Source organism: Balearica regulorum, chromosome 6 (genome assembly GCF_011004875.1).
Source record: "Balearica regulorum gibbericeps isolate bBalReg1 chromosome 6, bBalReg1.pri, whole genome shotgun sequence".
Lineage (NCBI taxonomy): Eukaryota > Metazoa > Chordata > Aves > Gruiformes > Gruidae > Balearica > Balearica regulorum.
The window spans coordinates 2,915,148-2,938,773 of record NC_046189.1 but is presented as its reverse complement, the minus strand read 5'-3'; the positions used below and the strand labels follow the sequence as shown (position 1 = coordinate 2,938,773).

General features: G+C 55.7%; 1 protein-coding gene across 1 annotated transcript; it reads left to right on the top strand.

The window, feature by feature from the left end:
- Positions 1-15,442, top strand: ASB18 (ankyrin repeat and SOCS box containing 18). The gene is made up of 6 exons (XM_075755908.1): positions 1-209; positions 3,375-3,905; positions 4,812-5,079; positions 12,773-13,271; positions 13,958-14,071; positions 14,980-15,442. The coding sequence occupies exons 2-6, from the start codon at positions 3,665-3,667 to the stop codon at positions 15,163-15,165; spliced, it is 1,308 nt and encodes a 435-aa protein (XP_075612023.1). The 5' UTR covers positions 1-209; positions 3,375-3,664; the 3' UTR covers positions 15,166-15,442.
- Positions 15,443-23,626: the final 8,184 nt, after the last annotated feature.

The following is a 23,626-nucleotide window of genomic DNA, read 5'->3' as shown; positions in this document are numbered from 1 at the left end:
ACGTAACTGGGCAGCGCTGTCACATGGAGGGGGGGGAAATATAAACGTGGGGACGTTTCGGCGGCAGGTCGGCTGTTTGCAAGGTGGCACCCGGCTCCGAGAGAGGAGATTAAATTTCTCGCCCCGCGCTGCCCGGCTGGGGATGGTGTCCCGGGGGGACCAGCGAGCATCGCCCGGGAGAGCCGCCCTCACGCCGCCGTCCCTCCAAGGTAGGCTTGGGCAGCCGATGGTTTATCCCCTGGCGTGGTGGCCATCCCTCCCGCTCACCTCGCGGTCCCCCGGCTGCGGGCACAGCATCCCCTCCTCAGAGCCGCGGGGTGCCGGGGGACACCCAGCCATCACCGGGAGCTCTGCCACCCAACCAGCTCATTTTAATTATTTCGGGGGGTAAGGGGCAGGGGAGGGGGGTGCAGGCTTTAAATCAGTCACGCGTTGCAATCTGTGCGTGAGAGCAGCTGGAGGAGGCAGTGCCGCGGGCTGCCAGCCCTCGGGCTCCTTCACCGCGCTGGAAATTTCCCTGGGAAAAAAAAAAATAAAATAAAATAAAATAAAGCCATTCCCTGCTGCCCGGGGGGCGGCTGTAAATCACGGCGGTGACGCCAGGAGCTCTCGGCACGGGCACATCTGGACTCACCGGATTTTTTAAGGCAGCCTCGTGGGTTTTTGAACCGTCAGGGCAAGTTATTATGGGCTGAAACCTCCCCGGCCCGAGGACTAAGCCATCACGCGGCAGCTTAACTTGGGGAACAAGCTCGCGCCAAAGTTATTTTGCTTCTGCATATCGTGTTCTTCCATGTGCCAGGAATCGGTTTCCCTCGTAATGTGAAGCCAGCGCAGACAATTTAAGTCATTATTAATAGATACACTCGATCTGAGGAAGTAAAATGCTTAATGTTTTGTTAAATGAGGTGTACTCTGCAAACAGTCGCAGGCAGGGAGAAGGTTAAGATGCTACCCCCGCGTTAGAAATTAATGAGTGCGAGGCTGCTGCTAATGAAGTGCTCATCCTCGCCGGCATTTGGGGCCCGATTCTGTGGAGGAAGATCTCTACTGAGGTCAGGACCCTTAAGGACGATCCCAGGCTGAACTGGTTGCAGGATCAGGCCCTGCGGTCCTCAGGGTCCCTGGAAGCACGGGGACCGGGTGACGTGCCCAAGGCCGTGCAGCACGGCAGTGGCAGAGGAGAGCGTCGTGCAGCGGGGTCCCAGCCTTCCTCCACCACCCAAAAATCGATGCCCAAAGGGGACAGGTAGTTTGGCAACAACCAAAAACCCGTTTGCCTTCCAAACCCACGCGGGGGTTTCTCCCCCTCCCCGGGCAGCCCCAGGATGCTCCGCAGGTGTCCTGGCTGCCCGCTCCTCTCCGCAGTAAGCCACCCCTGCCCCTACGACGGCGTTCCCCTTAAAAACACGGGAATATTTTTTCATCCTGACATCACTTGCCACTCATCGGTGGAGGAAAAAAAAAAAAAAAAGCAGCACTTGGCTGGCAGGAGCTCAGGCTTGTGCGTTTATACGTGCCACTCAGCTACAAGAGGACTTTTTCTTTCTACTCTTGCTGGCCCCGGCTATTTTTAACACATTCCCCCCCACCCCCACCGCCTCGACAGTGATGCTGTTAATCCTGTCATTACCGTGACCCGAGAAGTGAGTGTTATATGCAAATAGAGGCTGATTAAAAGGCTCACGAGACGGGGTCACAGGGTATTTCAACACTCTCTCCCTGGCAGTCTAATGCCAGACACGCACACGTACACCCCCCCCTTGCAAACCGAGCCCACGGCTGACCGAGAAGGTCCACGCTCCCTGCTAAATATACCCGGCCGTGGTATATATGCACCTATAGATACATATATATATACACCCCACGCCGTGGGAAGGCGATCCCCTCGACGGGAGCGAGGGCACGTGAAGGCAGGCTTCCCTCCGTGAAAAATCTGAGGGGGTTGCTAATGAGCGGAGAGGGAAAGTGAGCCAGGGCTGCGCAAACGCGACGCGGGACGAGTCCTCGGGGAAAACGATGCCAGTCCGTGCCACTGCCCTGCTCTCCAAACCTTCTCCTGCGCCGGCTGAGGAACCCCAGGGGATAACGAGGCTATTTTTCATAGCAAAGCGATGCTTTTAGGAAGGCGGGGGGTCAGTTGATACCAGATGGGCGAAGGGGTGCAGAAAGGCTGAACAGCAACAAGTGGTAGCGGAAGAGAGAAAGACGATGGGATTGGGAGGTTCAACCCGACGGAGCAGTTGCGGACAGACAGCCTGGAGTGCAGGGGGAGAAGGAAACTGGGAAAGAGCACGTAGGTTCACCGCACATTCACTCCCAGTGCGGCTGCTGGAGCACAGGGACCTCAAGGCAGGGGGTCCTTTACACCAGGGGTGAAATTACACAAGGACCCCGAGTCAGACCCCCCCGGCCCCGGCTGACCACGACCCCATCCTGGAAGGACACGCTGCAATTTGTTTGGTGGCTCCGTGCTCTTCCCGCGGTCTCCGGGGCCAGGCGGCTGGCTGTCACCGCAGCCCTGCTGAGGAAGCCCACAAAGAAACCTCAGATGGCTCCTCGTGGTGGCCCGGGGATGCCGACGGTCACCTGCAGGAGCCCAGCAAGGTCCCCACTTGCAGAGAGCTACGGAGAAGGTCCCAAACATTTCCTCCAGCCCCAGGTTGACTCCCCAGGGAGGGAACCACGAAGCGTTTCAGCAGCCCCTCCACGCCTGGTTGCTTGGCTGCAGTTTAACATCTTCCTGAGATCAGCTTTGGGCCCGTTTATTCCCCAGGGAGGTGGGCGGGAGGGCTGGCAGGCGGCGGCGGGTTGACCCAGAGCCTTGGGCTGGTGGCGAAGCCACCGAGTCACAAGATGCCGAGGTCTATTCTCGTCCCCGCTGCCGCGGACTTCTCCTGTGACCTTGAGGAAAGGAGCCACCAGCCTGGGGACAGCGGGAGCCAGGGGACGCTCCTCTGGCGTCCGGCCCTGCGCTTAAATGGCAGCGGCGGCCGGGCGCGTTCCCTCTCCTATAGAAGGCATCGGTGGGGAGAGCGAGCGGCTCCCCCTGCCAAAGCCCCGGCAGGATTTGTGCCTCGCTGGCCTTTGCCAAGTGCTTAGCATCCCTGCAAGGACACCCCAGCGTGCCAGCCTGCATCCTCTCGGCCGCTAACAGGATGCACAGATTTTTTCTGTATGCCAACCACAAGACTGGAAACGGGTACGAGTGCCTTAAAGAAAAAAAAATAAATAGTGTTAGGCAGATTAAAAAAAACAAAACAAAACTCCTTTCTCAGTGCACACAAATCAGGTTATATGGGGATGGGCAGACAGGAGCTGACTAAATTTTTTCTTGACTTCTTTTTTTTTCCTTTTCCCCCCACCCCCTAAAGGCTAGGCACCGCGTTCCTCCCAGCCTAAACCCCCGTGTCCCAAACTGCTGCCCGCAATTAAAGCGGCGATTTAACCCAAGAGGTGCTGCCACGACACAGCTCAGTGACCGTTCGACCCTCATTGTATCGCGTGCCCGTTATCATCTGACCCCGCCGGAGTTATAAATACGACGACAATAGAGCCTTAACTGGATTATAATTAGACAATGAGCCCAGGAGGATGGAAACAATGAACTATAAAAGCCCGGCTATCCTCCCAGCCCGGACCTACACACACGGGAAGCACTGGAATGGGCGAGTTACCAGGACCCGTAACAGAAAAGGTACAGATTTCCCCCAAATTGGATTCGGAGCATCCTCTCACGGCTCACACGCCCGCCACCAAATATTACACCGCTCTGGTCACGGGAGACCTGAGAAGCCTCGAGGTCCTGACTGACCGATACTATCAAGATGTCAACCTGGTTTTTGAGATCAGTAAAAATGAGCTGGAGTGGCAAGTGAAAAGCCAAGCGTCTTATGGACTCTCAGGTACTTTTCCTTTAAAGACCAGTCCAGAAAAATTAAAAAAAAAAAAAAAAACCCAAAAAAAACCAAAAAACCAACCCACCCAGAGGTATTTACTAACCCTAAATAGGAGAGGAGTGGTGCATTTAAGTGCCTAACGCTGCTTTTGTAGAGCCCGTTCCCGAGGTGGCTGGTTTCTGGTTAGCTGACTGTGCCCTGCAGCCCCAGCCATAAATATTCGGCACTTTCTTTTTACTATTTTCTTCTCTTCTGCACGTACTAACCCACCGGAGGGGGAAGTGTAAAAAAAAAAAAAAAGTGTGCGTCCGTGTGATTTTTTTTTTTTTTTTTCAGGTTGGGATGGGGCTCTCTGCGGCTTAGGCACGCTTGCAGCCCAAATTCCCCATGCAGGGGCTCAGAAAGTGCAGCCTGGTCCTACCTGGGAGGAAAAAGATGTTCCCAACCCCAGATGCTCCCCGTGGTCCCCGATGCTCACCGGGTGCTGCGCATCTACCGCTGGTCCCCAAGCCGCCAGAAAGCATCCTTGCCTTTGCTCCAGCCCCGAAACCAAACCTAACGCAATCCCTGCTCCATCTGGCGCGGGTGGGGAACTCGTGAGCTGCCCTTTAGCTCCTGCTGGCGAGACCTTGCGCGCAGCGTGTTGGCTTACCCGGCTCGTGCCACGCGAAATCCTGCTCAAGGATGCGCGCACGCCGGGTGAGGGGGGGGAAGTTTCGCTTCCCCTCTTCGCCAAGAGCGTTCGGAGCAACCACCAGCTGTAGGCAGGCTCTCCATAACCCCTAAAGTTGCCAGGGAGGTGTTAGGAAAATGGAGAAAAAAAAAAAAAAAAAGAAAAAAAAAGCAGCACGTTGACGTGGTTTATTTGCAAGGGGGACAGGAACGGCCAACCCAGCTCCCTCCTCCCCGCAGGGCTGTGGTCGCTGGAATACAAGCGGGAGCTGACCACCCCGCTGTGCCTCGCCGCCCGCCGCGGGCACGTCGCCTGCCTGCGCCATCTCCTCCGCCGACGGGCGGACCCCGACCTGGCGCCGGGGGGGCGCGGACCCCTGCACGAAGCCTGCCTCGGGGGGCACACCGACTGCGTCAAGCTGCTGCTGGAGCACAAGGCGGACCCCAACCTGCGGAACGACGAGGGGCTGGCCCCGCTGCACCTCTGCACGGCTCAAGACTCCCTGGGGTAAGGAGAGGGTTCCCCATCAGCATCCCCCCCCCACACACACACACACACCCCCCCCCGTAACCTCGCTTCGCATCCCCTGCGCGCAGACCCCGGCGCTTTCGCCTCCGTGGGGTGCAAAAAAAGATGCCACGATGTCCAGCAAGGCTTCCTGCGTGCTCCCGCATCCCTGGGCTGCCTCAGCAACGCTCAGCTTAGCTAAAAAGGGACATTTTGGTGTCGGGCACGTTGCACGGCCCGGGTCTCCTTCCCATGGAGAGGTACCGTCCGGCCCAGCTCCACACGCTTTTCCTTCCTCCTCTTCTCTGAGGATTTCTCTCTAAAATCGCGATGTCCCGCATCCCAGGCCTGGCACACTTCCCCCCCCACCCAGCAGATGTTCAGGAAGGTCCGGTCACGGCGCACATGGGTCACCCCGACCTCCTGCGCTCCTCATCCCCACGCCGACCCCATCCGCGAGGGATGTTGGTGCCCATCGGGGCACCCGCTCCTAAAATCCCAGCCCGGTGGCTGTGCGGGATGGGGTCTGCAGGATGGGGAGCAATCCTGCGAGCCACCTACGGGTCCACCTGGGTTTACGTTCGTCCACGTGCCTCTGCTCCCGTCTCACCCTGGATCAGCATCTTCTTTCTTTCTTTTTTTTTTTTTTAATAATAAGCTCAACCCCTTGATATCCTGATAAAACTGCTTAGGGCCGTAGCAAATTTCATCGCCTGCCAGCTTCAGTGAAAAGCCACCCCGGCTTAAATCCTCTCCCCGTTGGGCAGGCAGGGAGCTGAGCTAGCAGTAGGTGGGGAAGGCAAGGTGCCCGCTACGGATCCAGCGGATTGTGGGCCAGGTGTCAGGGAAAGAGCTCTGCAAAAGAACAGGTCTGCAGATGTCCGTATCTTGAGCTCAGCTTAGAAATAAGACTCTCTGCAAGAAGACCAAAAACTAGGTATTCATCAAATTTTGGCTCAGCCAAAAATCTAGGGATTAATCGAGCCCGTCCTCGGTGCGGTGAGGGTCGGAAGGAATGGGATGGGTAAGGGAGGATGCTACAAGCAGCCCTCACCGTTAACAAGGAGCTGGTTTTAACTCCTTCACCCGAGCTCCCTTTGGGCCTTAAAGCTTTCAGCCTCCAAACCCCAAGCCATCCTAAAAGCCCCAGAGGGGTATTTTAGGCTTCACCGACTTGCTCTCCCGCCTGTAGAGATGGGCTACATAAACCAACCCGGTGCACGGAGAGGTCCAGGTGTCCTGCTTTGGGCCAAGTGCTTCCCAACTTGGGAAAAAAACCCCCAAAAATAAAAAAATATATATATTAAAATAAGCTGTTGTCACCGATTTACACGTTAGTTCCCCCAGCAAGATGGAGGGGGATGGCAGGTGAGCCAGCAAACAGCGACGTGGGGATCAGACAGACGCAACGTGGAAACAGCTGAGTTAGAAGCCCTTGAATATTGGGGCTTTATAATGGAAATGCTGAGAGACCCTTAACTACGCTACCTGGCGCTACGGGGGCTTCTACAATAACTAAGCCAACTCCCTTGAAAGATCAAAAATTAATAGACATTTCAGACAGGTTTTGAGGTTTCGACCACTGCTTTTCAATCGCAAAGACTTTGCTAAAGTTAGAGACTGAGGAGGTCAAGCTTTAGGTAACACAAACATTTCCTCTTTGATTAGGGGGAGACTACTTTACCTCGCTTTTTTTTTTTATTTTATTTTTTTTTTATTGAGTAGTAGATTTTAGGTCATCCTTAATTTTTTACTGACAATAAAGAGCGGGTCATTGACCTACATAGAGAGCTATTTTATTTTTCTCCCTCTCGATAACAATGGCCAGAACACCTATGTGCCGGGTTCTTCTGTATTCCCATATACTCGGCAATTCACCATGGGGGCAGGACTTAAAACCTTTGAGCCTCTCAGTGACTGGGATAAAAAAAAATTATCTGGGCTTCCTTCCAGCCATTTGAGCTTCAGAATCCATGAGATTTCAACAAAAAGGATATCAGAGCTTTAATCTAGGAGCTTTTTGAAGAGATGGAAAAAAAAAAGTTCCAGTAAAGTTCAGTCTTACCTTCTTCACTTTAGGAGCTGTTCATGCCAACGTCGGCCTATTTAGTAGAGTTCCTCTCCTTGACCTCTTTTTTACAGCGGAGATAATTAACATGGTGGGGTAAGATGAGTCTCTAAATTCACTGCACTCTCTCCCTGGCGCTCTCCCGTTTCCCTCTTAAAGCCGGGATGATTAAAGGAGTCTGCCTTTATTGGCACCCCGAAAAAAAATAAAATAAAAATAATTGAGGGGGAGAGGAAGAGTCTCAACTCTCCGGCGGTGCCGGGGAGGAGAGCAGGCGCGGGGCGGTGGGAAGGCACATGGCAGGGATGCGGGATGTAGCTCCCGCCTCCCATTGCGGTACCCGCAGCAGAAGGGATGGCGAACGCTACCGCGTTTGTAGAGTCCTCCTTCAGATCTGCGCGTCGGAGGAAGCTCTCTGAAGATCTCGGGTTTCTCGTGCCACCAGGAAGAGCCTACCTGGAGAGAAATCCCCCAGGGCTTGCCTTCCCCAGCCTTCCTCGGAGGGAAGAGGGCTTTGTCAAGCCAAGGGCTGAGAAAAGAAGACGTCACCCCTGCCTCTGTGCGACTTGGGCTTATGGCCGAGCGACGCCCTCGCGTTCGCTTCTTCAGACTTTCTCTCCACCCTGGGAGCTGAAATCAGACTTGTCTTCTGGCTCCCACCCTCCAGCAGCAAAGGATGGGAGATAAACGGCGAGATGAGTCAACGCAAGAGGACACTCGGTGTCCGAGGGGCTCCGTGCAAGAAATGGCAGGGTAGGCAGCGAGCGCGAGAGCGGCCACCTCGGGGAGACGGGATGGGTTTTGCTTACAGGATGTTAGAGGAGGATAGCTCATCATGGGAGGAATGAGCAGAAGACAGGAGCTGAGCAGGAAGACACGTATGTAGACAGACAACGCTATCAGGATAACGAGGCTCCCAAAGGCCAGGGAGATGGGCACCAACCCGTCGTTGCTGGACCTGGCCCCGTGGCACCCTGCGGCTGTTCCGGCATCGGCCCGGACCCACGGCCCTTCTGGCTGCGAGAAGGAAGCATTACTACAAATCAAAAAAAGACGGCAGATTTTAAAAGCCAGCATTTAGCATCATCTAGTGCTAAAGCTCATCCTCTGCTCTGCTTAGCCTTGCTAAAATACAAAACTCTGAGTGTTTGGAGCCATCGTTTTGGAAAATTGTCCCCCCTCCCCACGGGGGAAGCCCAGCTCCCTAACGGGTCCTGAGCAAGAAATACAGAGCCCAAAAGCAGACACCGAGCGAAGCCGCTCCCCAAGTTGGTGTGACAAAATGAGGGCTCACACGGACGAATCTCCACAGCTCGTGAAGCTTTGGCAAAGAGACGGTGCAGAAAAGGATGCTCCCGGGCTGGCGTTCGCCCCGCGGCGGTGGAGCGGTCCCTGCACCGGCGCGACCAGCCCTTGGCACCGGCGTTGCCGTGGCCTGCAGTGCCTGAAAAAGATTTTCATCTTTTAAAGAAAAACAGGCTTCCTTTCTTCGCCTTTCAGGAAATTAATAAGAATAATCCTTGCATTCAGGGCCGGGCTTGGGGAAGGCTGTTTTTCCAAGCGGGAACAATCCTGCAATAAATCACAGACAGATCGGGAGATGGACACGCGGATGCCAGGAGAAACAACCAAGCGAAGGGCGGGAAAGCCTCGCTCCAGCCCCAGGGAGAAGGAAAACCAAACAGGAGCTTTTCCATAAGAAAACTGCCGGCCTGAGCGGGTTTTTAGGACGGGAATTTTCCTCCAGCCTTCGCTGCCCCAACCTCCTGCTCCTCCTGCTGGTAATTCATCGCATCCCATGTCAAGCTAAATCCTGCTTTCCCAGCCTGGGCATTTTTCCTCCCAAACTGAGCAGCATCCCGCTGGGATGCTGGGAGCCGTGGCCAGCAGGAGCCATCCCGGCAGCGGGAGGGCGATGGGCACATCCTGCTCGACGTTGCACCGACATCTGCCCCGACTCTACTGATGGGTGAAGAAGGAAAATAAAACCCAAATCATTTTATCCCATTTATTTGAGGCAGGACCCCAACACGAGGCGAATCTGTAGTAGTGATACCAATTATCACAAATTAGCGTGATTTTGACCTATCAAGTGATTTGTCCAAGCAAGGAGACGTTCAGGTGCGTTACCCATCCCCCACAAATGAGTTCGGAAGGGTTTAGGAGTGAGTTTAAACTAGTCAAAGTTCGGCATAGGGCGGCTCTTTGAGGGTTTGCTCCCGCGGCGTCGCTGCTGCTGGCGAGCTGTTCGGCCAGGTTGATAGTACCAGGCTGGGTGGGAAAGGAACTGCTTTGCTTTGCCACCCCGTGCCTGAATTTCTGCTGAACTAAGCCTGCGGAGTCTTGAGATATTCCCAGAAAATTGGAGAGGAGCCCTCAAAAAAAGCAGCGAGCGATGATCGCTGAGCCTCGTTCAGTGGAATTCTAGTCTAATCTGATGGCGAACAACAGGGCGTTAACAAAAAAACCCCCCCAAGAAGCCATAAATGCTGGTGAAATGTTAGAGCGTATGAGTTCATCAGCAGAGATGAGAGGCTAAATTAAGAGCGTATAGCCAGCAAACACGGATGGCATCCGCCCGGCACCTGCTGATGCCCCATACATCCAAACGGGAGGCACGTGCTCCTCGCAGGGGCCCACCATTCCCATTCACCGGAGATCACCCCTTATTTATAGCCCCCCACTAACATTCCTTCTTTGCTGAGGGAGGAGTATCGGGGGGGGGGCGGGGAAGAAAAAAAAGTCCATATAGACCAACTCCAGTTTCTTCCAACGAGTTAGCCATTGAACTTGATAACAAATGAGGTCACCCTTCAGCAAAAGAGCACCTGGGAAGGGTGAGATTTCCAGCCAGGTATCTCTAGAAGGGTATTTGGGATGTCTAGCAGGTGGCCAAGAGGAATTGAATTCCCATCGCGGTCGCAGTAAGAGAGAACGCCGCGGCGGAGCGGGGATGCGGGGCTGGAGGGGAGGGCGCAGCTTTTGGCTTCGCCGGGCAGCCCGTGACGTATCACCCTTCGCCTGAGCGGTGAGGGCGGGAGAACGTTCCCTCTGCCTTGCCTGTGCAGGTGTAAATCTTCAGCCCGGCCTCTCTCGATACACGGCACTTCCCAAATCCGGCGCGGTTTTTCTGCTCAGGGTCTCTAGGCACAGCCGCCTCCTCGCCTGGGAAGGAGCAGAGATGCTTTAAGCATGATCTATTAAAAAAAAAAAAAAAAAAAAAAAAAAAGGTATTTTTCTCCTGGACTAAGCTGCTGCATATTTTGCAATCAAATCAGAAATACATTTTTTTCCATTTTTCCCTGCAGAACCATCCCATTACCCCAAATACCTTATTTTAGGGTGCCAGAGCTAACCATGACGTTAGGACTAAGCTAACCCAGAGAGGTTGCCAAGAGCGTCGTTATAATTAGGGCTACAAATTCCCTGCCGTCGCGGACAGGCAAGACCGGTTAACGTGACCGAGTTGCAGTGTGATTTGCTCCACCAGCAGACCCTCTCCAACAAAATTATACCAACCAGCAGCAGGCAGCGAGCGCCAAGAAAACCTCAGCAGGACAAGCTATTGCTCGAGGGAGGGATTCGAGACGTTTTAGAGTAAAAGGGGAATTGTAAAATGAAGATCCGAAGATTTTTGGAGCTGGCACGATCCCACGCTCAATCCGCTCAGCCACAAGTGCATGCCCAGCAGAGAACATCCACGGTGGATGCCTCCGGCGAGGTCCGATGAGGGCTGGCAGCATCTGGGAGCGTTACACCTGCAAAGGCTGCAGAAACAGCCTGTCCCACAGGTCCTGCAGGATCTTTCCTGGCAAACTCAGGCTCGATAACGCACGGGAAAAGCGGCCCAAGGAGATATTTGCAGATCCTGCGCTGCCAAGGACAGTGAATGTTTCATCAGCTCCTACCCAGCCTTGGGGGAAGCGATGCTGAAGGATTCAAGTAGCGTTACTATTATTATTATTACTATTGTTATTATTTTCCCCACATATGTTTAGCTTGTTAGCAAAACAAGCAATGCCCTGGCACCATCCTTCCTCCCCGGGGTTCCTCCTCCTCCCCATCCCTCCTGCCAGAGGGATGAGGCCAGGCGCTCCGCTCCTCCACAGCTCCCCCCCCTCGTTTCGCCTCTGTATCAGCCCAGAAACCCGCTTCGGGCTCGGGGTGACACCTGACCTAGAAGAAAAGCGTCTTAGAGGAAAATTAAACAGGCGAGGGGGGGGTTAAAGGTTGATACACCTCCCTGGCCTCCAGCCACCCCCCACTGAGGCTTCCCAAAGGACCGCTCTTCCCACCTCCCCATCGGCATCTCCTGGGAAACACGACCTGGCCGCGTTTTCAAGGTCTCGCTCGGACGGCACGTGGGGCTGGCCCCCCTCCAAAAAAAAAAAATAACTCCTCCGTGCCGCAGCGGTGAGCTCAGCCCTGCGCGCCAACCCGGCTGCCGACAGCCCTGCCAGGGCGGTGACATCGAGCCGTGCCAGCCCCGGCGGCTCCCAGCAGGAGATGGAGCAATCCCTTTGATTCACTTCGACTGGCTGATCACATCCATTTACTCACACCAACCCCCCCCCAAAACAAACAAACAAACAAAAAAAAAAACCCCCACAAAAAGCCCCGCCACAAACCGAACCCACTGGGGCATACCAGGCATCTTTAACCCTGACCCGTTGTCAGGAGGATGCAGGTGGGACGCTCCGATGGGAACCGGTGTCCCCGCTTCGCGGCAGCCACGACCCCCCACGGCGTTAGAGGGAAGGAGAAGCGGGGGCAGTGATTTAGGACGGGGAGGATTGCTCACCTTGATTTATTCCTCCTGGGAACTGCAGGTGCTGCCACCCCACCGTCACAGCTTAAACCACCTGCAAAGGTGTTTCTTTTCAGTATAGGCAGAAAACACGATCCTTTAGTCCTCTCTGGGGTGGAGCCCAGCGCAGGCGGTTGGGTCCCTTAATGGGAGAAGGGGAATCCATTTTCATCCCCCGGCAAACCCACACCGAGCTCCTCTGCTGCACAGAGCCGTTACCGAGGATTTCCCTCCATGTCAGCTCAATCCCAGCACAGGTTAAGGTGGAGGCAGCGGTTTAGGATGGTTTTTTCAGCTGAGAAGCTCTGTGGATGTCAGTCAAGGGGTGGGATTGTATAGATCATCTCCATAACTGCCCTGGGCTGCACCCGTGCCGGGAGATAAGACGACAGACTGACGGCACGAAGGGGCCCATCGCGTCCTCGCGCGTCCTCGTCTCATCACGGCCGGGTACATCCCGCACCCCTGGCTGGCCGTGGGCACGCTCCCGGCACAGCCAAGTATCACCGGTCCCTGGTGGGGCTCCAATGATGGGACCCTGCTGGGTCAGGGATGACCATCCGTGAATGACACTGCTCAAGGGCAAGAGGGAGACATTGCCCAAACCGCCGTTACCACCGGGGCACAGGGTCACCCTCCCCAGCCTCTGCTGCTCCCTCCCAAAATCCTTGAGTGCCGCAACTCCCACGGGACCCCAGCTCCAGCTTGACGCCCATCCTCACCCCACGCCGCCTCCTACCCCGTCCCTTCCTGCCCACCCCCTGCACCCCGAAACGTGTCGGGGCGGCGCGCACCCCACCCTCCCCATCTCTTTGTAGATGCGCCAAGCTCCTGCTGAGACACGGGGCCACCGTCAACCTGCCGAGCGAGGACGGCGGGGAGACCGCGCTGCACGTGGCGGCCAGGCACTGCCTCTGCGACCATGCCCGCCTCTACCTGCGGCACGGGGCGTGCGTCGACGCTCGCAGCGCACGGGAGGAGACGGCCCTCGGCGTCCTCTGCGGGCAGGCACCGGGCGCCAGCGAGGGCTGCCTGCGGTTTTGCCGGCTGCTGGCTGCCCACGGCGCCGACATCGACGCCCAGGATGAGACGCGGAGGAGCCCCTTGCACAAGGCGTGCGGGGCCGCCAACGCCGGCCTGGCGTGCTTCCTCCTGCGGCGCGGTGCTGACGTCAACGCCATCGACTATGACGGCATCTCCCCGCTGGGCTGCGCGCTGCAGAACGCCGCCTTCAAGAGGGAGCTGCGGCCCCACCTCGCCGTCCAGCTGCTGCTCAACCACGGCTCCCAGAGGATATGGCCCCCCGCCTTCGTCAAGGTACCAACCCCAAAACAGCCCCCCGTGTATCCCCTCGCACCCGGGATTTTGCAACGGGGGTCGGGGTGCTTTGGGGAATAAAAAGCTGGGGAGGGTGAGGTTGGGAGAATTTGGGAGAGTCTCTCGGTCTGGGCAAGGAGAGGGCACCGTGACATCGGGGTTGGCGATGCTGCTGGGAATGATGGAAACGGAAACACCCGCGCGGCATGGCGGCGGGGAACAGCAGGCAGGGCGAAGGGCAGGGTGGAGCCAGGGCGGGCAGCAGGGACCGACGAGGAGGGGGTTTTTTTCCCCCGCCTGGGGATGTCAGAGGCAGGCGAGAGCGGCTTGGTACATCGGCTGTCAGCGCAGCCTTCTTATGGCTCTGCGTTTCATTGATTTTACATCTGACGATAGAGAAAATATTGTCCCGGCTTATCACGCGCAAGCCAAAAATGTAAATAAGAAGCAAGGGCTGCATCCGGAGGAAGAAACGCCACAGCAAGGCAGGTCTTCCCACCGCCTCACAGATGGAGAAAGATCTCCAAAGCATGCCAGGACAACCCCTACACCTGCCTCACACCCACACGGGACCACCCCAGCCTGGACCACGGTGGGGTGGGAAGAGCCCCGGCTGCAGCACGTGGATGCTCTCCCCCTCCGGGCCGTGCATCGCTGTCTGATCCCCTCCCGTTGCCCACAACTAGGTGCTGAAGTCCTGCGCGGCCACGCCAGAGATCATCGAAGTCCTCTTCAATTCCTACTCGCAAATCCCCGTCTCCGAGAAGTGGGCTGAGGCCGTGCCGGAGGAGGTGTTTCAGGTGAGATGGCCCTGGCCGTTTGGCAGGGACGGCTGAGCCCCGAGCAGGGGGTTTTACCCACCGAGAGGGTTTGGTGTTTTTTTTTTTTCCCCCTCCCAAACTTCACTTAGGTGGGGAAAAAAAAAAAAAAAAATAATGGAATAGTCCCCATAGCACCACCACACACCGAATTCATGTCAGCAGCTTTGCATCCCCTTAGCTCCATCAACACCAAAACCCCCATTCCTGCTCCTGGCCTGCAATAAAACACGATCCCAACATCTGGAAGGGACCTTGGAGCCAGACCGCTGCCCTGCAGGAGCCCACACCACTGAGTTTGGGTTTACAAAGCTTGTCCCCAGACACGCGACAGGTACGGCCAGCCTGCTCTCGAATGAGCTCGGCTGGCTGCCTTGCCCCCGCAGGTCTGTGGTTAGCTTGGCTGCGAGGGGAGACGGCTGCCGAAATGCAAATAAAGCTCTTCAGCACGTTCTAGGGGATGGGAGAAATGATTTTTATTCCGAGCTAGGGAAAAGCTGGGTCTGCCCAGGCCGATCCTGCTTTCTGCAGTCGTGTTTGCCCATCTTGGAAACGAGCAGGTCTCTTCTCCGTCAGCTCTAAGGCTTCCTGCAGGGATGCTGCTGCCAGCGGCCGTGAAAGCATCCTCCCCACGCAGCGCCCGCCGTGAGGCTGGGTTCCTCCACACCTGCTTCCGCAGGAGGATTCCTCATCCAACCTTTGCTTGCAGGAGCCGCGTGGGCGCACGGCCCCCTAACCCCCAGGCAAACATAGGTTTCGTACCCCCTCCCGCCCCTTAGATCTTCATCTCAAAAGTATCTCTGGCTTGTTTGGCTTAATCAGGAAAAAAAAAAAAAAAAAAGAAAACCAACTGATGCTCATGTTTCCCCCCCCCACCTCTCTCTTTGCAGCAGCACCAGCTATTCTACGAGTCCTTTTTCCGGCTGGCGGGCACAGTCCGGTGCCTGCAACATTTATGCCGCTCCGTTATTCGGAAAAAGTTTGGCAGCAAATGCCATTCCCTTATCCCTTTGCTGCCTGTGCCCAAGCCTTTGCAGGATTACCTGCTGCTGGAGCCCGAAGGAGTCGTGCTGTGAAGGGCCGAGAGGAGCCGACCGGGGTCCGTCATCCAGCACCCCCCCACACACCCCTTACCTCGTCGTCCCTCGGTGTAGCGCAGCAGCATCCATTTCTGTCAGCCGAGCGAAGGAGCGCCGGTTTTCATGATAGATGGTTGTTTTTCAGGGATTTATAACGTAACTAAAATGTGCTTTCGGCTGTAACTTTGTATAGATTTTTTTTTTTTTCTAATTGTGCTTTAAATAGATTATAAAGAGTAATAAAATGATTAGTAGCTGTTACAAGCATGCTGCAGATATGAATAATGTTCATTATAAAGGAGCTCGGCAAAGCAGCGGGGCTCCTCAGGTGCGCAAAGGCAAGCGCGCGTGGTGGATGACTAAAATCAGCCCACGTGGGCATCAAATCCCCGTGGATAAATCTCCCTCGTGAGTGGCACGAACGGAACTGGGACAGGAGGCGCAGCGTGGAAGCCGTTAGCAGGACACCATACCCAGTGGCATTAATATAGACTGTAAAATAGACCAAAAATCTATTTTTCGATGTAGATGCCACCAAGAAAGGGCTGGTTACTCCAGGCAGGACCAGAGGCGGGGGGGTGACACAGCCCCCCTAGTTCTCCGGGCTCCCCACCGTCCAAGGGATGCACCAGCATCTCCTGTGGCCGTCGCTGCTCCGAGTCCGGCACGCGGAGGGGCTGGAAAGGCCCGGTGGCAACCCAAAGGGACGGAGTTTGGGCTTTCTCTTCCCAGAGTGACTTGGCAAAAGGTACCGGGAGGAGCAAGGATTTGTTTTCCCAGACCCTCAGGCTCCCCAAATTAATTTCTGCTGAACCAAAGCAAGCGCGTGCCCCTCGGAAGAACAGCTGTCCTTACGCTAGCAGCTCTGCCGCAGCACTCGCCAAATTGTTCCGCTGCTTAATTACACTCACCATTTAAAAAAAAAAAAAAAATATATATATATGCACAAATAAATCAGCCTTTTTGCATGTTTGACTGGACTTTGCACCAGCCCCCGACGCTGCTGTGGGTTGTACAGCCGACGTGCGCAGGATGCAGGCAGCATCCCTGGCTCCCAGAGCCGGTGTCTGCGGAGCGGGGAGCGTGGAAACGGGGAGGGAAAGGAAATTCCCCCCTCCCAGCTTCCACCTGCTGCTTCCCTCGCCCTTTGAGTTGTGTACAGATGTGCACGGGCATCGCCGAGCCCCTCCGCCCGCCGGCCACGTTCCCCATCTTTGGTGCCTGAGTCCCGTCCCACATGGGAACGCCCCGCGCCAAATCTCTGCGACCCCTTGAGAACTGGCACTTCGTGACGTTAGTGGCTGCTTTACCTTACCTTTCCCCCCCCCTCCAGTGGTCAGAGCAGGGAGGGAATTGAAGGAGATTTAGGGAAAACACATCCTGGCTGAGTCACTGTGTGTTTGAAGCAGCCAAATCTAAATTTTGGTGCTTCTAATGAGTCCTTCATCTTTTGTGTGGTGTCCCCCCGCCGACGGGAAGAATTACACGATTGACGTCCATATTAGGCAGGTTTGCATGGAGATAGAGTCCCGCCCGGTGATCCGCGGCCTCCCCCCAAAATCCGTGACCTCGGCTCTCCATCCTGCACCTACCCTTGGGGAGGGGAAAAAAATACACATCAAAGGGGGGGCAGGGGGGAACCCCCCAAGTCTGCGCTGGGGAAGCCGGGGAACCGCGGGGCTGGCAGGGACAGGGGGGCGGCAGGGGGTCCGGGGGAGGACGGGAGGGCCGTGGGAGGTGCGGAGGGACACGGACACACACACACACACACACGGCCGCGGACACGCGTGGGCTGGCTGCCAGGCACCCCGCGGCCCGCAGGGGGCGCCCTGGTCACGGCCGTGGGGGGGGAGCCGGGGCCGCGCCCACGCGAGAAGGGAGGGGGACGGCGAAAACAGCCCGGGGGGGTTAAAATGTTAAAACCAAATTTACTTTGGGGGTTGGGTTGGGTTTGGGGGGGTTTTTTCCCCCCCTCGGTTTAAGCCGTTCCGCCGGTTTAAGCGGGCGCGGCTCGGGGCGGGATGATGCTCCGGGCTCCCCCGCTCGGGCCGGTAACTTCGGAGGGCAGGCGAAGGAGCCTTTGGGGACATCGAGAGGATTTTTATTTTTTTTTTAATTTTTTTTTTTTCCCCCCTCCTGCCGGCGCCTTGTTTTGATGCAGATGTAATGGGAAAGGATCATTTTTATTATTTTTTTTTTTTTTTTTTTTTCCAGCAGCTAAAGACGGGAGGTCACATTAACTTATAATACGGAGACACATAAAAATGCGATTATGCCTGCTAAACAGAACACAGTAGGCTGCTAGTTAAGACAATGAGATTTCCAGGAAGCGATGCATAAATTCTTCAAAAAATGACACATTTTTCACGTTTCATTCCAATTAAATTACTGAGGCAGCTAACACAGCGCTGCGCACACCAGACATTTGGGTGAAATGAAGGCTTTTCTGGGGGTTTTTGGGGTTGGTTTGGGTTTTTTTTTTTTTTTGGTAAGTCTATCTGGATGCGCGTGTTTTATGAAAGGCGGTTAATATTAAGCTGCTATTAAGGAAAAAATGTCAGAGACCTTCGCTCCTCGCTTTTTTCTTGTGGCGGGGCTGGTCCGTCTCGGTTTTCCACCCTGCAGCAATAAAAAGCCGATGGTCCTGGCCGGCAGCGGCTGCAAAATAATTTCCAAATAATAGGAATTACCCGCCCTGATGCACAGCCGGGGCTGAGGAGAATTAAGGAGCCTTCACCACCCCCACCCCCCCCAAAAAAAAAAGGGAAAAAAAAAAAAAAAAAAAGGTTTTGCCAACCCGTCGGGTGTTTCCCCACCCCGGGGTCCCTCCGAAGCCACCGGCGGAGCCGCTGCCGTGGGCAGGATCGGGCCCCCGGGGGGGCGGGGGGGGCTGCGGGGATGGAGGGAAGTGTTTGGGGGGGGGGGGGTGTCCAGGTGGGAAGCCAAGCTTGCTCCCCACAACCTGCTCGGTGGCTGAAAAGGGGCTCATCAGGGTGATAATCAAGCCCCGAAGTGGCCCCGGTAATGAAATAGCATTTGATTTTTTTTTTTTTTAATTTTTTTTTTTTTTTTTAAAGCAGAGAGAGGCATCGCGCAGGCTGCGCTGAGGCGGGTGATCCGCAAAGCAATACAAATCAGAAATGAGATTTTTGAAGTCCTAATGAACCTGATTGCATGAACATTTAGAATCCCCCATGGCTTTAAATGAAATCAGATATAATCAGGAGCTATGGGGAAAGGGAGTGTTTACAGGCAGAGATTGGGAAGTGCTGCTGTATTAGTAAAGATGCTGTTCCTTCTATTGATGTCTAAAATGATGGATAATGTGAGAATGGCAAATATACTATTTGTCTAATGGCTCTGCAATTAAATTCCCCTGTAAATGACCCATGCCTCATTTCATCCTAATCTATGGAATTTTGATTGAATTCGTCAGCTCTAATTGAAAAATACTGCACTTTAATGTCTGCAGTGCAGTTTCAGGACCGCGCTGGTTTTAATGAGACGGTGCCCCTCTGACCTGGGAATATTTTAGACTTTTATTCGGGATTTTTAAACTGGCGGATTTCTCAACTATATTCCACGAAAAGCCGTGAATGAGAGTGCGTGTGGTTTTCCCCCGCTAGAGAGAATCTCTCCGTACCGATGCGGTTTATTACGGTGCTCTTAAAATATTTGGACTCTGGTTATTTAAATACATATCAATTTAAAAGAAAAAAGAAAGAAATAGCCTATTTCCCCTCATCAGAACGAATTTCGGGATATGAACCGGGATTACGCAAACCAAATTTCTTTTTGTTGTTGTTGTTTAACCCGCACGGCGTTATTTTTACCCTTTTACCCTCCTTTCTCCTAACCCGAAAATCCCAAGCGCCTTCAAGTTTGTTTAAAAAAAAAAAAAAAAAAAAAAATCACAAACAAGGAAAAAAAAAAAAAATAAAAAGAAAAAGAAAACCACAGGAAAAAAATAAACCGACACCAAGAAAAAAAAAAAAAAAGCAGCACATCTCCCGCGTATGGGGTGGAAGTTGTGGGGAGACAAACCGCCCCCCCATCCCCTCCGAAGGGCCGGGGATGCTCCCGGGGCGGGGGGGGCAGCGCCCCGCTCCCTGCCGGAGTTCCCAGCCTGAGTCGCGCTCAAACGGGAACACGCGAAGGAGTTAATGGGATTAACCGGCGAGGTTTTGGTTTGGTTTTTTTTTTTTTTTCCCCCTCCCCTGCTTGGAAACCGAAGGGGGGGGAGGCGGGAGGTGGGGGGGGAGGCGGGAGGTGTGGGGGGGGTGTGTTTCCCGGGGTTGCAAGGGCTCCCGCGGGCACGCGTGGGGCTGCGGGTTACATCCCGCGGCGGGAGCCCGCCCGGACGCACAGCCCCCCCCCCCCCCGCCTTGCCGGGGGCCAAATCCTGCCGCCCTCCCCATCCCTCCTACTGCCGGCTCCTGCAGCCCCGAAAGGCTGAAATAAACCCACGGCCACGCACAAAACTGCCTCCCCGGCCGAGCCCTTCACTGCGGGGATGACCGGGGTACCGACCACCGATGGAGAGCCCCGGCTGCATCCCTTATTTCGGCGTTCAGCCCTCACGCCTAACCCCCCCGTTATTAAGTACACACAGATTTTTATTTTTTTTTTGTGGGGGGGGGTAGTTTTGCTCACGATCTCCCCTCTCGCCCACCTCCCTCCCTGGGGGGGGGAATAAAAATCACTTTAAGAGCACAGTAGGGTGAGATGCTTTTGGTGACGTACCCCCTGAAATTAAAACATCCCCAGCGGAGGCAGAGGGTCTTGCCAAGAATTAGCTTGCCAGGGTGTCGGTTTTGCTATTGATGAAGTCACCGGTTTCATCAACCGCTGCAAACCAACTGTCCCCCCCACCCCTGCTCGGTGGGACGGGCAGCGGCACGTCCCCTGCTCCAAATGATGCCCCCCCACCAGCACAGCCCCCCCACCCCCCGATGCCCGGGGGGAGGATGGACAGAAGCCCGTGGGTCCCCCCGTGTGCCCCCCCAGCACAGCTCCCTGCCAAGAGGCTGGGGGTGCCCAAAGGGCCAGGAGCAGCTCGAGGTGTCCCCCCGCCCCGGGTGGAGGGATGCTCTGACCTCTGCCACCCTGCGGATTCACACCTGGAAGGGTTCGAGCACCTCCCAGTTTTCCTCTTCCTCTATGGTTCCTCTCTTTCACTTCTTCCCACCAAAAAAAGCCGTATCTCTTCCCTACCCAAATCTGGGGGAAAAGCCCGCGGGTTATTTAACACCCTCTCTCCACCCAGCCAAGAGGCCGCTGGGGTCACGGACACCCCCCTCAAAACCTACCCGGTTCAAACACGCCTCCGTACATATGACGCTCCCTTCGTGGGAAAGGGTTTTTTTGAGGCAAAACCCGCCAGCAGCCACCTGTTCTCCAGCAGTCCCACTCCGGGTGATGCGGGATCCCCCCTCAGCAGCGTCTCGGTGCCGCATTTCGAGCTGGGGCCACGCGGGACCAGATCTGCGCCCGCGCTACGGCCCAGGGGGGAAAAGGGCTTCTGCCCTCCCAGCCGAGCGTGACCCTCCCCAGTACCGATTTCTACCGTACGCTCAGACGTAGACGCCCTGGGAAAGGCTCTGGCCAGGTCCCACTGGTGGTGGGGGTCCCTCCGTGGGGTGGGGGGGGGCTGGCTAGGCTCCCCTGCCCACCCTGCCCGCCCCTCTCCTCCCTCCCGCCTGTTACACTTCCCAGGCACAATCACGCTCCGGTTGCTTCTCCGACAATCAGAGATCGCCGACGTTTTTCTCCGGGAGAAAAATCAGCTAATTATATGCCGAACAAAAAGCCTATTCTCGTCTGAAATAATACTCCCGTCTTGCAAAGGCACTTGTTTGTGGGCAAATTTTGAAGAGGGCTGACAATAAAAACAGCTGCAGGAGCTGGGTGTTGGTACACATTTCCATGCCCTGCCAGATTACCATGCCTAATTATCTCCCCTTTCTGCAATCTAACGCGGTTTCCTGAAAAGAGATGATTTTTTTCCCCCCCCCCGCCACTCGCTTTTCTATTTAAACGAAAGCTTTGCTTCTCGGCAAGGATTTCCAGCCCGTTCTGGTTGGTTTGGGAAGGAGCGAGGATGCTGATGGTTTGGGAGGCTGAAGGGTTTTAGCTCGGCTCCATCCGCTGTGGTGGGAAGGAGCGGGAGGCAGGAGAGGGGCCACAATCGTGGGCAGGGGGGAAAGGAAAAAAAAAAAAAATCGGAGAGAAAGAACCACGCGTGCGGTCACGAAGCATCCACGGGGGGAGATCAAAACCTTGTCGGAGCTGTGCTGGGAAAAATCCCGAACGTCGCACTACCGCACATATGGTGGCCTCCGCAAGACGGAGCCGGGACATATGGAAATGAGCTGTACGAGTAAACTTTTCCCAGTCCCTTGAAGTCAGAGATGGGCCCCAAAACTGCGTGTGCGCGCACACGTACCCCCCCCCCTCCCCAGCCCCAGCGGCAGCTGCTCCGATGGCCATCTACCCCATCCCATTAGCCACATCGCCAGGAAAAATTGTTTCTCCAGCAGAAATGCAGAATCGGGGAGGGGAGAACCCCAAAACTCACCCCCCCAGGCACTCAATGGGGCTCAGCACCCCAAAAGCTGCGGCAAAATGGGGATGGGGAGCCAGATGCGGGACAGGGTGGCGAAACTGTGCCGAGGCCCAAAAGCAGTAAACCCCCCCCCCCAAATGGTTTCTGCCAAGAAAAGAACGTTTTCAGATGTCGGCTGGAAAGGCGGAGGGATAAACTGACCCAGATATCGGGGCACAGGGCGGGGGGCAGCCCCCAGCCCCCCTGGGAGGGGGGGGGGGCTGAGATTCCGTGGTGGGAATTAGCAGTGAATGGGGTTTTTTTTTTTGGGGGGGGGGGGGGCTGCACATGGCACTTGCTGGGGGCTGGGCGGGAGGTTGTGACCTCTCCCCAGGGGACAAACCCCAACAGGCAGATTTTGGGGGGCAGAGGGGGGGATAAGAGCCTCCACTGGTTGAAGGGGGGGGGGGTCCCTTGGGAGATGCAGCTGTGCTGATGCCGGAGGGACCACCCTCACCCCTTGCCTTGCCCCCATGGGCCCTCTGGGGTTTTGGGGGCCTGGAGGGTGGCTGGCGGGGAGGGGTAGGATTTGGGGGACAAAGCACGGCTGTCCCCATCCTTAGCGCCAGGCTGCCACGGGGGGGGTGTGCGTTAACCTTCCTCCCGGGGTACACAGCCCCCCCCCCCCAGCTGACATCTGCCGTCGTCCCCCAGAAAATACGAGCATCAATTAGCTAGAAACAAGCGGCGGGTCATTAAGAGCTTCCCAAGTGGGCAGGCCAGGCAGGGGTGGGCTCTCCCCCTGACCCTTGGTTTTGGGGGACACCCCCCCCCTCGCAGCCAGAAGCCACTTTTAATCGGGGTTTGTACCCAAAAGCCCCCCAAAATCAAGCCCAGAGGCGCAGCAGGCGCCATTGTCCCGGGAAGACTTCAACTTCCCAAAGGCAGGAGGGATCCCACCCCCAGCCAAACCCCCCTCCTTTTTTTTTTTTTTTTTTTTTTTTTTTTGCATTTAATTTTATTTTCCAAACCACTTGATCTTTGCTTGGGAACCTCCATTAATTGCCTGGGTTTGCCTCTTCGCCTGGTCCCTTTATCATTATTTATGGCCTTTGAAATTGTGTAAAGTTCCCTTGACGTTCAATTTACAAGTTTGGGGGCTTTTTTTTTTTTTTTTTTCCTTTTTTTTTTTTTTTTTTTTTTTTTTTTTTGTTCCAGCTTTTGTCCTCTCCAAAGACGTCGTGTTGGAAAAGGCTTTGAGCCGGCCAACATGAGAGGCTCGCCGGAGAAAAAGGAGCAGCCCCTCCATCGCTTTTAATTCCGCCGTGTTACTGAATGGCTCTTTTACATAATTGCAGAAGCAATTTCAAAGCCAAGCCAGGGGCTGACTTTACCCAGAACCACATGGAGCCTATTTGGGGGCTTTTCAGAAAAAAAAAAAAAAAGAAAAAAAAAAAGAGGGGGGGAGAGAGGGAGAGAAAAGCGTTAATAAAATAGGGTGGGTGTTGTTTTTTTTTTTTTTTTAAAAAAAAGGGGGTTTCAAGGCTTTGAGGGCACCAAATTGGTGTGTCTGATGGGGCAGGTCCCAGGGCCTGGGGGAGCGGCGGACCCCACGGAGAGGCCTGACGGCACCCGGGGGCAGTGGGCGCTCACGCGTGGGCCGCCCCGTCCGGCGGTGCTGAACGGGAGGGGGGGGGGGGGAGGAGGGGAGGGGATGGGGGCGTGGTCTCCCCGCTCCGCCCCGCCCCGCCGCTCTCCCGCCCAATGGGAAACGGCGTCGGTGGCCACGTGGGGCGGGCCGGGTTCCCAGCCGGGCAAAATGTGAATGGGCGCGGGGGAGCGCGGGCGGGCAGAGCGGCGCGGCGGCGGCGGCGGGCGGGCTCCGCGGGGGCGCACGGCGGCGGCGGGCGGGGG